This window comes from Squalius cephalus (genome assembly GCF_949319135.1).
Source record: "Squalius cephalus genome assembly, chromosome: 1".
NCBI classification, from domain to species: domain Eukaryota; kingdom Metazoa; phylum Chordata; class Actinopteri; order Cypriniformes; family Leuciscidae; genus Squalius; species Squalius cephalus.
The window spans coordinates 20,710,352-20,726,931 of record NC_137122.1 but is presented as its reverse complement, the minus strand read 5'-3'; the positions used below and the strand labels follow the sequence as shown (position 1 = coordinate 20,726,931).

The following is a 16,580-nucleotide window of genomic DNA, read 5'->3' as shown; positions in this document are numbered from 1 at the left end:
GAGAAGTTAAACAGGAACTCAGATCTGAAACACTGCCAGCTTACTTCTGTATATCTGACTGGACATCTTTATTACTGTGTGAATTGCAAGCCTTTTAATCAAACCTACTAGTATCTATTTTCATGCTATTAGTACTATTTATTAGTGCTTATTTTCTAGGTACTAGTACCCTTTTAAAGATACTAGTACTTATTCGATAGATACTATTTCTTATTTATTAGATACTAGTACTTATTCCAGTAGTGAGTGACTATTTCATCTTTTACTAGTTAATTAACTTGTTAAGAAAAAAATAGAATTAGTCCTAATTTGTAGTAACATTTTAGATAAAAAATCATATGCTGAAATATAGGCACCTTCCTGGTCAGGTCGGACTCTTCGGCCAAATAACATCAAAATAATGCACAAATAAAACCTAAAGTTGTTTAGAATGCTTGATTTGATATGAATGAATGATTTAGTGAGTTTTACTCCAATGCTTATACCTGAATAAATTCAATCTGGTGAGACTGAACAAAGAAAATGGTCCATCTTCTGATTGGTTCGTTTGCTGTGTAATAAATATTAGACATAATGCAAAAGTCACTTATTTGATGTAAAGTTAGCAAATGTATATTGAATGCACAGCACCAGTGGCTTAAGAACACTTATCACTTTTTTTGTTGTAATCAGTCGTCAGGTTTGAAGCAGTTTTGCGGTAATTCTTCAGTTAGGGGAACTTTTATTTGAATGAAAAATAATACAATTTAACAATCTAACTTGAAAATAATCAATCTAATTGAAGAATCACTATTAAACTGAACTTTAGAGGTTCTCCAACTCTTTAGGGGAACTAAATCTTGACTTAAAACTAAAACTTAACTTGATCTGGGACCCGTTTTCTCATGGACATCACACCCAGATCTCCCATCCGTCTGTAAACACTCATTCCTGATTCTGAAAAGAGATTTTTTATGAGCAGATTTACAGGCCGCAATCTGTCAGCGTTTACAACACACAATCTATATCTGCCACACATTTGGTTTCATGCTTTACAGCCCAGAAGGACCTTTGGCCCCTCCAAGGTCCTCCAGAACAGTTAGGAACCGCTCAGACCTTCCAGCACATTCTGTGAGCTGCAGAAATAGACATATTTTGAATACTATATATATATATATATACATACAGTATATATACAGTATATATACTCTAAAAAATGCTGGGTGGTTTAACCAAAATTTGGGTCAAATATGGGCAAACCTAACCGTTGGGTTAAAAATGGAATAAAAAAATTTAACCAAAAGGCTGGGTTTGTCCATATTTGACCCAAATTTGGGTTAAAACAATCCTGCATATTTGAGAGTGCAGAAACCACTTGTCGGCTGTTTGAAATCAGGAGGGTTAAAGTAGCTATACAGAATTTTTTCTGAGATGTTTGTATTGAATTCAAAGTGGGCCTAAGCTGATGGACCTTCTTGAAGTTCATTGGTCAGTAGACGTCATCTCTGATCACACATAAAGCAGAAACTAGATCGATGAAGGTTTTTCCCTCAGACCAGGTTGTTCATTAACGCGCAGAGACACACCTGAGCACGCATTTCCTCTTTAGGTTCCTGTAAAAACACAAATGCAGAAAAGTCTCTCTGCAGTCGGTGTGTGATGTCTTTTCAGAGACATCATGTGGACCATGTTGTTGTTGTTGTTGATCGGACCTTTCTGATGGGATTAATCAGGAATTACGGGCTTGAGGAATGACTGCGACAGGCATCTTTTGAAGGACACTGGCACTCACTGCGGACGGGATGTTGGGTTTGTTCTGGTTCTGGTTCGGCTCTGTGCTCTGCGTCTCTGGGTTTGACGTGTTAAGCTGCAGAAACTCATCCGTCACGTTAAACGTGGTTCTGCTGGAGGATGAAGATTCGCCCTGGAGCCTGAAGTTCGTGAAGGACGTGGTGGAAATGGCTGTCGAAGCGGAGAACAAACAAAACCAGGACGCAGGTGAGGCAGCCGTACATTCAAAGAATGTTAAGTTCTGAAAAATTACAAATAAATGACAAGTGATTAATCAATTTATTACATTTTCCATTTGATAAAGAATAGAATAGAGGACAGTGGGGTTGTTCTATAAGCAAAGACAGAGGCAATAACACATTGAACTATACTTCAGTGAAACTAGTGGTAGAAAACATTTATTGCACAAGATCATTGATATATGAGAGGTCTTGAAAACATCAAGTGTTTCAGTAGATCAGGTTTTGGCTCACTTAATCTACGTTACTGGGTAAGTTGAACCAATACTGGTTAAAGTAAACTGGATAAGTAGAACAAACTGAAACAATAGGCAACATAATGCATCTGCTCTGAATAATGATCTGAAACATGCTTAGTCTAGCATCAAAACATGGAAGTGCTTTATTTTACAGTCCTGTTCCGCATGTACTTATTATATCAATTACAATAACTGGGTAATAACTAGGTACTAACCTTGAACCTACCCCTAAACCTAACCTTAATCCATGTAGTTACCTTATATTACCAGTACTTTCTTGGGTAAGTTCACTGTAAGTACACATACTGTAAAATAAAGTGTAATCTAAAACATTGTCTTTATTCTAAACTATAATATTTTCAAAACTTTAAATGATTGAATTGGACAATATCAGCTTTGATATGACCAATACTTCCAATACCGACTTCATGAAACTGATGCTGATGATTAAAATAATGTTAATATTTGCTAATATTAATATTATTTCATATTTTTGTCAATATGATAACTTATATAAAGGGTATATTCAGCTTCTCCCAACCTACACCTTTAAAAATAAAGGTTTCAAAATGAGTTGTTCCACAGCAATACCAAAAAAGAACCATTTAGACCATTTAGAACCATTTTAGTGACCGGTTCTTAAAAATAACTATTTTTCTCTCCTTTTTGGAATGGAAAAGTTCCATGGATGTTCTTAATGGAACCATCAATGCCAATAAAGAACCTTTATTTTTAAGAGTGATTATAGTTTCAAAACTTTAAATTGACAATATCAAACCTTGATATGACCTGCTTCCAAAACTGACCTCATAAAACTAATGCCGATGATTAAAATTGCTAATATTTGTCAACATAATAACTTATGGGGTATATTTAGTTAAGAATAATTTGACAGCTTCTCCAAATCTACACAAAAAAACAAAACCACAACCTTTTAGTGAACAGTTCTTAAAAAGAACCATTTTTTTCTTAGTGTAAAGAACATTTTAATAATCCTTTTGTGCAATGGAAAAGTTCCATGGATGTTCTTAATGGAACCCATCAATGCCAATAAAGAACATTTATTTTTAAGAGTGCACTAGTTGAGTGCCCAGTAAAAAAAAATCCAGTCTTTTAAAGGCCCTGTTAACAGGGAAGTCATGAGTCAGAATGAGAAGAAAACAAACACCAGAGTCGGGTTGAGCTGATGTCGAATAAAGTTAACGACTTTTGTTCTGGTAGGCCTGGACTTCCAGATCAAGGTTCAGTTCAGCGGATTCAACACGACACATTACCGGCGCAGGGGTTGTGGCAGCAGTACGTGTGAAGCCGTGGAGATCCTCAAATCCCTGCATGTGAGTTCTGCTTCGCTGCTGTCTGCTCGGAGGACGTTTGAAGGGCGTTCAGGGTTGTTAACCACGCCTGTCCTCGGGCACGCTGAAACATTATGGTGGAGGTTTAAACCAGTGTGGATGAAACCCTGCAGCGCTGAGAAGCGGATAAATGTAACGCTGTTTCCCGTTTGTTTTGTCCGTTAGAACACCAGTGAACTCGGATGTGTGATGTTGGGTCCGTCTTGCACTTACGCCACTTTTCAGCTGGTTGAGTAAGTTCAACTCAAACTGGATTTATCAATGACTGATTTGTAACTGTTATCCCCAATATTATATAGAGTAAGTGATTACAGTCTTGAGAAGTAGGCTAGCAGTATTTTTACTTAATAAAGGCTGGTTGCTACCAAGAAATATAACCATGTTTTAAGAGTTTAGTGGTTAACTTTAAGAGAATAGCGAGTCCACACCACCATAACGATGAAGACAGAGGAAACACATTGATGGAATCAATTTCAGAGTGATTTTGTTCAGCTGATATACAATAAAAACACTGACGGTCAATCAGAATCCTCCATCATTAAAGCATGCGGTTGCGTTCAGCGCATGCTTTAATATCTGATGGGTTAAAAAAGAACATTATTACATCTGTCAGTGAAGACACTAATCATCATTATAGTTCTTGGTGTGAATGTGTCTTAACCCAAAACTACTTTAAATGTAACTTTTCTATATAGCAAATTATGTATTGAACTGTATATTAAACACTTACTCCATCAGATTTTCTGAATAAGTTTATAAGTATTAAATCATGGCACCAAATGAATGACCCGTCTGTCTGTCAGTCAGAATGTGGGTCTGACGCTGACTATCCCCATCATCTCCGCTGGGAGTTTCGGTCTTTCCTGCGACTACAAGGAGAAACTCACCCGGCTGCTTCCTCCGGCACGCAAAATCTCTCAATTCTTTGTCCACTTCTGGGACAAGTATGTCCCCAACGTGAAACCAAAGTGGAAAACAGCGTACATCTATAAAAAACCCAACAACACAGAGGAATGCTTCTGGTATGCTCAATAACACACATAAATGACGACACACACACACACACACACACACACACACACTGAGATGTCCGTCTGTCTGTCCGTCCGTCAGGTACATCAATGCTCTGGAGGCTGGATCCGCTTTCTTCGCCTCCAACATATCCAGAGAAATGCTGTGGACTCCAGAGGAACTGGACGGCAAACTGAAAGCTAAAGACCGACACAGCAACAGTGAGTTAACATCACATGACCTGTCTGTCTGTCTGTCTGTCTGTCTATCACCCACTAACCCATCCATCCATTCATCTACCCACCTATCTATCTGCTTACCCATCTATCTATTTACTAGTGTTGGGTCCGAGTCCACCTTTGTTGAGTCTGAGTTGAGTCCAAGTCCAAAGAGGGCCGAGTCGGACTTGAGTCCGAGTCCTTAACATCCGAGTCCTTAACATCCGAGTCCTTAACATCCGGGTCCGAGTCAAGTCCGGCTGAGTCCACAAAGATTTAAATGATTTGAAAATGACCTTTCACAAAGACCCGCCTCTCTTGGCTACGTTCACACTGCAGGCTGAAACGACCCAATTCCGATTTTTTTGCCCCTATGCGACCTGTATCTGATCTTTTCATGACAGTCTGAACGACACAGATCCGATCTTTTCAAATGCGACCCAGGCCACTTGGGTATGTGGTCCCAAATCCGATACATATCCGATCTTTTGAAATGCGACTTCAGTCTGAACGGCCAGGTCGCATGTATCCGACCCGCACGTCATTGACACGCGAAAAACGTCATAATTCTGTATTCGTCGGTTTGAAAACAGACTGCATATTCGTCGAGCTGAGGTAAATCTGCCGAACGGGTCGACCTCGACGAGCCCGTTAATTTAAAAAAAAAAAAAAAAGCCCACGGCCATTATATATACGTTATGTTAACTTATTTGTGCTGAATCTGATATTAGATAGGTCAGCGGCTGCTGTCTGGCTCTTGTGTAACGGTCGCTGCGCGCGCTGGTGTGTGTGTGTGTGTGTGTGTGTGTGTGAGAGAGAGAGAGAGAGAATCACAGTTAGTTCAAGTTTAGCTACTTCCGCAAACAACAAGTGACGTCGTTGACCGTTGAGTACTCTTCTGCGCATGCGGGTCACTTCTGGTTCATTTCACGTTCACACAGGAGATCACAAAAGGTCGCATTTAATTGGAAATGTGAACGGCGTTGCAAAAAAATCGAATTTTTTCAAAAAATCGGAATTGAGCATTAAGCCCTGCAGTGTGAACGTAGCCTTAGTTACTGTTGCTACGTCCGACAAGCCATTCCGCTTTCACTACACACATCATGTTCTCACACAGTGAAAAACATATTGCGGAGCAAAGAGGACACTGACAACGCCAACAGACAAGACAGAGCAGGCTAGTTTTGGTACGAAATAAAGTCTCAGCTTTCAAATTTTGTCATTTTTACGAAATTCAAACAATAAATACTGTTTTGTGGAGGTTTAATGTGTAGGCCTCAGTTCAAGCAGCATGTGAACTGATGATCTCTTCTAGATATAGCACAATTTAAACATGAATGAATATCAGAACTGCAAAAAGAAATCAATACACACCATTTTTCAAGTTCAAGTCCACTGACAAGTCTACTAACTGCTTTGGTTTGTTTGTCTGACAAAAATGGCGGATACCTGCATTATGATTGGTCAGATCGTCTGTCAATCAAATTCCGGTGAAAGGTCTCAACACTGAGCTCTTAAATTAATATTTTAACCCTTACAAAATGATTGCAATGTATAGTTACAGTCATACGTTTACCTATCGTACATCTTTCAGAATCTGCAAGGTAATGCTCAAGAATGCAACACGGTGCATTTAAGAGCCAGGGGGAAACTTTTGAGCAACATGATGGTGATGTTTAAATTGTTCTTATTTTGTTGCATTGTTGCATGCTAATATCTTATTTAGCATCTGAAGGGCTAAATTAATTAATGCATTTTTTAAACAAAATAAGAACAATTTACACCAATGATCAAGTTCAAAAGTTTACACCCCCTGGCTCTTAGCGGATGCTTCCTTGAGCAACACTGAATGTTTGCAGCATTTGCAATAGTTGTGTATGAGTCCCTCAGTTGTCTCCAGTGTGAAAAGATGGATCTCACAATCATAGTCACTGATAGTAAGGAGTCAAATATGCAGAAGATGCTGGAAAAGCAAAGAATGTGCAGGAGCTGGAGGATTTTTCTGAAGACCATTGGGCAAGGGACTCATGAACAACCATTACAAAAAATAAATAAATAAGTAATACAAGTAATACAGTAATTTTGTCTTGTGGACTAGATTATTAAACATCTGTTATGTGAAAAAGCTTTTTCAGCTAAATAGAAACAATGTTTTTATGATCCTTCTTATTAAAAACTAAATAAAAATAAAAATTTTGAGATTCTGCAAGGTGTATATAAACTTATGACTAAAGTGTAAATGTAACAAAAATCATAACATTATCAGACACCAAAATGTTGCTATGGTTATCACGTTCTCATGTTGCTATGGTTACTATGTCAATCATGGCAATTTCATGACTCACAGGACTCAAATTTAGCGGATTCACTCCCACATTTAAATGCAGTTATCACTCTTTATAATTTACAGTGTGAAAGTAACCACTGGTCCTCTAGAAGCATGAAAAACAAAACTATTATTTAGATCGTCAATAGCGCTCCCTTTAAAGCCACAGTATGGAATTTTTCTCCACTAGGGGTCGCTATCCTCTGTACAATAACAAAGGCGTAGTTTGATGACGCAACACATGCTAAGAATTATGGATCTTGTCGTCAACGTCAAGCTGACCGATCTAATAATGTTTATGGATGACTGAATACATCGATGCTTTTATCATGACTGTGATATGAAGCAGTTCGGGATTGCTAAGAGACAGCTATCAGCTCCAAACGCGACGCGAGCTCCCGCGGATATAAAAGGAATATGGACATTTCATTCTACCGAATTACACGCAAGTGCAGAATTACAACTCACAGGTCAGTTTATTAGACAAATTAAACTTGTGAGGTAACACAGCGCTGTTTCACTTGGTCTAACATTACACTATCACACTAAACTGCATTTGAATGTGATGAAATATGTGTTAGTTTGTCTATATGAGACTAGCAGTAAGCTAGATCAACATTAGAATAACATACAGATCATATTCTAACATTTTATCATTGTTGAACTATATAACATTGATTAGTTTTATGTAAATGTGCTCACCTGTTTAATAAGTAAGTTACATGTAGGAGCGGTCGAAGTCTCGGACGTGGAGCTCTTGTTTATATACTGTCTATGGGAGCTCTAGGCATCTCGAAAACACCGCGCTGATATTGATTCTCGTTTTAGTTCTCCTTTTTATCCAAAGTCTGCTTGCCATGGCCCATAATGTTTGAACGAAACAACAACAGCGGCAAATAGACATTGCGAACTCCACAGTTGTCTGCGTCTGTCGCTTTGGTTAATCAGAGGGCTCTGCTCAACGCGGATATGACGCCATTGACTGCGACAAAACGGAAATAAAGAAACGTCCCGTGTCTAAAAATTTAATTAAAATTTCTCCTGGTTTGAAAGTTGTTGGAAACAGTCGGGATAATGTAAGTACACAACTAAAAAAATATATAACATAGATATAGTGATTTTTGCAAAAAAGTTACATATTGTGCCTTTAAGCCATCACTTAGGCTACTTACCGCGTTCTGCACTCTCACTAAAACTCGTCATAAACACTGAAGTTATCCGCACTGTTATCCGAATCTCTTATTTACATCACGTCTAGACTTTACTGTTTTATGAGGGGATTCGCGAAAGGATAAAGCTTGCGCTGATTCTGAACATTTTGAGCGAATTCTCTGCATGGTGACTCTAAAACGCATCTGATTGGCTACTGCGTTCATGTGCTTAACGTGCCGGTGATTGGCTACAATGCTCAACGCTGAAACAACAAAAATAGTTTTGTTTAGTTTTTTAATAATATTGTGCCCTCCAGTGCCCAGACTCGACTGTCCTCGGAACATTTTCCAAGTCTAAAATGTCCGTGTCAAGTCTGAGAACAAATTCACCCGAGTGCGTGACAAGTCCGAGATCATTCAAAATTGACTCGAGTTCAAGTTCGAGTACCCCAACTCTACTATTTACCCATCTACCTACCCATTTATCTATTCACCCATCTATCTGTTTACCCATCTACCTACCCATTTATCTGTTTACCCATCTCATCTACCTACCCATCTATCTGGTTACCCATCTACCTACCCATTTATCTGTTTACCCATCTCATCTACCTACCCATCTATCTGGTTACCCATCTCATCTACCTACCCATCTATCTGGTTACCCATCTACCTACCCATTTATCTGTTTACCCATCTCATCTACCTACCCATTTATCTGTTTACCCATCTCATCTACCTACCCATCTATCTGGTTACCCATCTACCTACCCATTTATCTGTTTACCCATCTCATCTACCCATCTATCTGTTTACCCATCTCATCTACCCATCTATCTGTTTACCCATCTCATCTACCTACCCATCTATCTGTTTACCCATCTACCTACCCATCTATCTGTTTACCCATCTACCTACCCATCTATCTGGTTACCCATCTACCTACCCATCTATCTGTTTACCCATCTACCTACCCATCTATCTGTTTACCCATCTACCTACCCATCTATCTGTTTACCCATCTACCTACCCATCTATCTGTTTACCCATCTACCTACCCATCTATCTGTTTACCCATCTACCTACCCATCTATCTGTTTACCCATCTCATCTACCTACCCATCTATCTGGTTACCCATCTACCTACCCATCTATCTGGTTACCCATCTCATCTACCTACCCATCTATCTGGTTACCCATCTACCTACCCATCTATCTGTTTACCCATCTCATCTACCTACCCATCTATCTGGTTACCCATCTACCTACCCATCTATCTGGTTACCCATCTCATCTACCTACCCATCTATCTGGTTACCCATCTACCTACCCATCTATCTGTTTACCCATCTCATCTACCTACCCATCTATCTGGTTACCCATCTACCCACCTATCCATCCATCCATCCATCCATCCATCCATCCATCCATCCATCCATCCAAGTACATATTTATAAACATTAATTTAGTCTCTGTTGTTAACAGCAGTATAAACATATATTTTGTTTTGCAGTTTTTGTCCTGTGTGGGACTCCAGACGACATTCTCCACATTAAGAACACCACCACCAAAAGTTCTCCAAGCACAGTCTTCGTCCTGATCGACCTGTACAAGTGAGTCTTCGATTCCCACTATCCCGTTTCAGATCACATGACTGTCACTCGCGCTGACTGTGACGTGTCTTTCAGTGAGGGTTATCACACCAACGAATCCAGCTTCGATCACATGAAGGACGTGCTGGTGGTCACCATGCACAGCTTCAGGAGCTACTCCAACCACACGGCCTGGAAGTCCAACGGAACGGTAGAGCAGTCTGTATTTCTCACGTTCGTTCTCTTTCCGTCGAGGTTCATGTAAAGGCTTCAGGAAACAGAGAAAGCAAATGATTAACTGTGTGTGAAAATGACCAAATATATAGTAAAGAACAGAACAGACTGTGTGAGTAACTGTATCCCACAATGCAACGCGCTCAACGCGCTTTAATGTGTCATTAGTTTACTTGGTTGCTTGAGTTGATTAAATGTACTTTTTTTATTTTTTTTTAAATAAAACCCCTGGAGGTTGGTGAGGGAACTAAGCTTGTTTCTACCATGTAATTTATTTAATTTTTTTATCACACTGTTTTGACTTTTGTTTTTTTTTCAAAAATTCAGAGAAAAAATTAAATATAAAAAAAATATAAACTTTGCAAAATAAAATAAATAAATAAACAGCTTATAAAGTCAGCTCAGAGTTTTAAAGTCAGAAATGCGTGATATAAAGTCGCAATTATCTTTAAAAAAATGTATTATATGGCGGAAACAAGCTTCCATAGGGAACTAATAATTATTAATAATAATAAGTATTAATTAATTAATTGATTTTGAAATGATAAGAATGTAAATTGACAATGAATAAATATTTTATGTTATATATATTAAAACAATATCTACTATATATAAAACTACATATATACAAATATATAACATTTCAGAAGTACAACATATATATGTATATAGGGTTTATAAGTTGATCAAGAGCTAACAATTCTGTAAAAATAAAAATAAATATTTTTTTTTTTTAAATATAAACAATCTAAATATTACAGTTTTTCTCCATTGGTTTGGCTCATTTCTTGAAACAGAAATGACATTCTCAAAACAACATGGACAAACCTCCAAACCACTTGGCAATTGTTCACAACAGAATTGAATTTCTGATGAATTGAATTGCAAATGTCTAAGTACATGTCTCAATGTCTCAGTACATCTTTGCAAATGATTAAGTACAGGTAGCCTACATTTAGCACAATTTCCAAGTGAATAGATCTTGTTGATCTAAACTGATTGTTGATTCTCAGTCTAATGGTTGTTCGCTCCAAAACGTGTCAGCGTCATTTCATTGTATAAGTCATCACATGCACAATAGTCTGTTCCATTGTCAAAATTAGTCAAGAACATAATACCATGAATACCATATATATATATATATATATATATAAAATACCATATAATATTATTGGCCACCGGGCCACAGTGGATGTCCCAGGCCAGCTAGGGGGCAATATAACTATGTGTGCTGCCATATCTGAGAATGGTGTGGCCACTCACATCCCCATTGGCCCATACAATACACAGAAGCTCCTCATCTTCTTGGACCGCCTTCATTTTGATTTGATCCCTGAAAATGAGAGAGGCCTCGTAGGGCCTCACCTACCACAATATGTCATTGTATGGGACAATGTGAATTTTCACTGTGGCCTGCTCATCAGGGCCTGGTTCACTACTCATCCAAGAATGGTCATGGTGTTACTACCACCTTACTCTCCTTTCCTCAATCCTATTGAGGAGTATTTCTCCGCTTGGAGGTGGAGAGTGTATGAGCATCGGGCTCAAGATCAGAGGTCCCTGCTCCATGCAATGGACGCTGCGTGTGAGAATATTACAGGAGATCAGTGTAGGGGATGGTTGCGACATGCACGCCGTTTCTTCCCTCATTGCATCGCAAGGGAGAATATACGCTATGATGTGGACGAGAATCTGTGGCCAGACAGACAGCAGCTTGTGGATGAGGAGGGTGAGGACGGTGGCCAGGAGAGGGAGGGTGAGGACAGCGACCAGTGAAGAACTGTTAGTTGTGAAACTCCAGCTTTATTTACAGCACTGTAGGCTGCATATCATTTTCACTGTTTTTTGTTTGTGTGTTTATATTACAGTATATTATGCTGTATACATTTTCTTTTTACTCTGATGTATGGAAGTTACTTTATGTTTGTGAATGATAATGGTTATAATTTCCTTGGCAGTATGAGTGCAATGTGTGATGTCAAACCTTGAAGGCTACTCTTACCCTAAAATCCTATTTCTTTTTTTCAGTTTTATAAACAATTGTATTCTGTTAGCTAGACAAAAAACAGTACAGTAACCATTGTCAATGAAGGACTGGGCTAAGACTGAAAGGTGGACATGAGGGACATTTCAATGGTCCTCTGCCATAGTGACAAAACATCTAAACATTTTGACTTGCTGTGCTTACACAATGCCAAAGGAACGAAGCATTTTGGGGGCACTGACTGTTTAAATGAGAGGGAAATTTAGTTTTGACACATGAGTGAACTGTTTTGGGAGAGGTATGAACTTTTGCAGGTGAACCATGGTGTTGTGCCGAACCATCCACATTATTTTGGCAAAAGCACCAAGAGTGTTGAGAACGTCCGGTCTGTTTCAAGAAATGAGCCAAAGCAATTGAGAAGGATCTTTGCCATTTTCGTGGCACTGACTCTTTATATGGGAAAGGAATTTAGATTTGAAGCATGAATGAACAGTTTTGGGAGAGATATGAGCTTTTGCAAGTGAGCTATAGTGTTGTGCTGAACTTTAAGACTGTTTTGCCAAATGATCTTAGAGTTTTGAGAATGTAATTTCTGTTTCAAGAAATGAGCCAAACCAATGGAGAAAAACTGTAAATGTATTCTATATTTTATTTGCTTAACTGCATGCCATTCGACCATAACCAACATGTGAATATGCAAATATTAGTGGTGGGCATAGATTCATTTTTTTAATCTAGATTAATCTCACTGTAATCTTGAAATTAATTTTTTTTCGGACAAATGCCCTGATTAAAACAATTTTTAATATAAAAATAAAAAATAACCAGGCAATCACCGAAAACGCGAGGAATGGATGATTCTGTTTTATTTAATTTGATGTAAGTGGCGATTGATAGTTGATAATAATATAGGCCTAATGTGCGCTGTCGAGGCTCGTGAAGTTATAACATTTTAGAAACAATATCCTAGTTAAGAAACAATATATAGCCTAGGCTACACACGACCAGCTGTTTTCCTGAATGCCATCAAGATTGAAACCGTGACTGGTTTCATAACAGTTCAATAAACAAACAGTTAAAATTAACTTACATTAATTTTACTTGATGTAGCCTACTCAAAAATGTACTCACTTACATTTTAGTCGCAATGACTGTTTTTGCTCTGTTTCATCAGCGAAAATAGTCCCAAACAAAGATCACAGCAGAACGCGCATAGCAACACTCGTTGCATTACTGAATGATTCAGCGTTTTGAACAAATCGGTTGAGTCAAAGATTCAATTACCCATTCATAAACTGCCTCATTCTGAATAAATCAGCCGTTTGAACGAATCGTTTGAATGAATGACTCAATGACTCGCTCATTAAGACGGTCGCCTGCCGCCTCCTACTGGCGGTTTAGTTTCATAAAGTATATTCTTTTCAACATTCCTTATTTGTATATTCAAAAATATTTAAAATAATCTAATTTAATACAGTTATATATTTAATTTGATTGGTAACAGCCTGGTGTCTTATTATTTTAATTGAATATATTGATCAAATTTAAGAATTTAAAATGAAAGATGGAGCATAAAATTAGGGGGAAAATGCCTTTATAAAAGGTACAAAAAAAATTGTGTTTTCAAACAGTGATGTAATGAAACATTGACAATTTAAGTTTGAAGGGAGTAAAGCCTCTGTTTAGGCTATAAGGAAATGTAATTTTGCCAAAAGAAGAACTTTTATTTTAAATAAATGTTCATTTTAAATCAGCCTACTTCAGTGTGATATGTTACCATAATTTGAATAATTTGATACCAGAATTTGAATAATTGTAATGTGATCAGATGCAGATATCTAAATCAGAGAATATCATCGGGCGGTTTGTGGGTGGATTATTTATTTTTAACAGTGGATTCGGGTGACTCAAAGTGCACCAGATTAATGAATTTATCTTTAAAATGTACAAAATTTTCTTACGGGGGGGCATGCCCCCGGACCCCCCTAGAGGTACCAAGCTCCACCAACAAAAATATTGTGGGAAACACATTAGGGTATATGATGATCTACAAAAAAATACACATTTAATTATCTTATTATTAAACATTATTAGGATTTTACCACCTCCGCCTCGTTTTGAGCCAGGAAAATGAACATCACCTTTGGGTCACGTCCTATGGTCACATACAGCTTTTGTCCCCCCCACTTTTATAATGGCTGCTACGCCCCTACCCAAATAATGACAAAAGGGCACGTGTTTCTTAAATACAAAGTTACATTTAAAAGAACTTGTGAAGAAATGCCAGAGATTTTTTTATTATTATTATTAAAACTAACATAATAATGTATGATTTTGTTTTATTTATTTTTTTTACTTTGAGCAATGATGGAGGAGCTATAATAGACTCTTCTTATGAGCATATAAAACAAAACAGCTCCTTGGAAAAAATGAAATGTACCAGTAGCCTAATATTGTAGTAGTTATAAACAAAGGTCTATTTTTAGTTCAGATTAACATTGAGGGCAGCAGTTTTATTCATAATGTCAAAATAAAACCAACGTAATGTTACTTGAAAGCATTATAGCCTACTATTCCTGCCAAACTTCCATGGTTGCAGTTAGTTTTACAGTAGCCTAGTGCATGGTAAATGTTGCAGATCTGTGGACACTGGATAGTTCATTCATGGCACAATGTTAATTCCTGGCTTCCATGCACTGTTTGATCCGTTAATAGCGGAGAAATGCGAATGTTTCTCACTAGATCTCGCAGCAATGTTATTACTTCTGTGGCGAATTAAAATGCTTTCTTTACTAGATCTTTAGCGCTGTGTAGTAGCAGTGTGACATGATCACGATCGGCTCGCGCTGCTTTGGTCCAAACTGATAAACAACGGTCCGTCAACCTCACAATAACGAGTAGCTCAGTTTCGTTCCGCTTACATTACGTTTGCCATTTGATTTCGGACAATGTTGTGGTCGCGCCAGCGTCTCTTTTACATTATGAGTGCGCTTGCCACGCGCAACGCGCCTACATTTGAAATAACGAAATTATGGTCGGCAGGAAAAATGGTCCAACGTACCGTTCGGTTTGAAAATGCGTACCGAACACCGAACCGAATTCGGCTAGGTATACATCCGCGCTAAAATATCAAGGTGAAAGTCATCATAGCTCGCGTAGTATAGACCCAGCTCCCAACCCAACTTTGAGAATAGATTAGCGGCGATATTTTTTTTATCGCCCGATAAGAGTCTCACGTTAACGCAGCACGTTAACGCCGATAACGGCCCACCACTAGCAAATATATATTTTTATTTTTTATTGTTCAAACATTAACTCAAAATTTCAGAAGTACAACAAATTTCAAGTAAATATTTTAGCTCAAATGGATTTAGATGTCAAAAAAAAAAAAGTATGGGAGTCTCTGGAATATTGTATACTGTTGCACAGAACATTTTTTACTCCTTAATAGTAGTCGATATGGACTACTATTAAGGAGTAAAAAATACACAAGAAAACAAGAACAAGCCGGCCGATACTGTGCAGAAAACTAGTATCTGAACACAACGTTAAAAATAGTTTGCCAAAGTTGTCAGGATGGTGACACTCCTTCTCCATGTGTGCTTTCAATGCCAATGTTACCCTGAATGAATCAATGGTTTCTTACTGGTGACGTGTCTCTCATGATGTGTCTTTCCTCCCATCCTGCAGGCACTGAACGATTATGTGGTGGGTTACCATGATGCCGTGGTTCTCTTCGGTAAAATGATGAGAGACAGTCTGCTGGAGATAAAGAAACAGGGTGAGAGCAGCGGCATCATTGAACATCCCTTCAGGAACATGACATTTGATGGTAAGAGCTGAAAAAACAACACCAGTCTGGATCAGCACTCATTGTTTATTAAGTTAATATGATGATAGATATTGATGTAATATTGATGTGTGTGTGTGTGTGTGTGTGTGTTCAGGTGTGGGTGGACACTATGAATTAGACGGCAGTGGAGACAGAGACTTCAATCTGTCTGTGGTTTACACATCCACCTCAAACAAGGTGAGTTTTCTGGAGTCATGAAGATAGAATAATGTATTATAAGGCTGTTTTCCTTTCAATTCAATGGCTCATACTAACACACAAAAGAGGCTCATTTGTGTCGCCACATTCTGGCATAAACATGAAGAAATGGCCACTGATCGAATGTGAGCGATTCTTTTGCGTCAATAGATTCAAAAGACTAAGGATGAATCAATGCACTACCTCTTATTTTTCTTATTAGTTTTCAATGATTCACTCATGACAAACAAGATGCTCATTTGTGTCGCGACTGGCATAAATATGAAGAAATGGTGACTGAACGGATTCAAAAGACTCGTGTCACTAAGAATGAATCAATGCACTACCTATTATTATTATTCTTATTCAGTTGGAGACACTTTCAAGTCTTTATGCACTTTTGCACTTGTTTATAGCAGCCACCCGTGACGAAC

The 16,580-nt window shown here is 38.1% G+C and overlaps 1 protein-coding gene across 1 annotated transcript in view; it reads left to right on the top strand.

Annotated features, from left to right (window-relative positions):
* The first annotated feature begins 1,574 nt into the window (after positions 1 to 1,574).
* Positions 1,575 to 16,580, top strand: part of gucy2ca (guanylate cyclase 2Ca) — a 36,037-nt gene continuing 21,031 nt past the window's right edge. Inside the window, exons 1-9 of the mRNA XM_079880797.1 lie at positions 1,575 to 1,977; positions 3,470 to 3,582; positions 3,766 to 3,833; positions 4,404 to 4,622; positions 4,714 to 4,832; positions 9,820 to 9,919; positions 9,995 to 10,109; positions 15,807 to 15,948; positions 16,064 to 16,146. Coding sequence (XP_079736923.1) covers positions 1,782 to 1,977; positions 3,470 to 3,582; positions 3,766 to 3,833; positions 4,404 to 4,622; positions 4,714 to 4,832; positions 9,820 to 9,919; positions 9,995 to 10,109; positions 15,807 to 15,948; positions 16,064 to 16,146 — 1,155 coding nt within the window. The 5' untranslated portion in view covers positions 1,575 to 1,781. The remainder of the gene's footprint in view (positions 1,978 to 3,469; positions 3,583 to 3,765; positions 3,834 to 4,403; positions 4,623 to 4,713; positions 4,833 to 9,819; positions 9,920 to 9,994; positions 10,110 to 15,806; positions 15,949 to 16,063; positions 16,147 to 16,580) is intronic.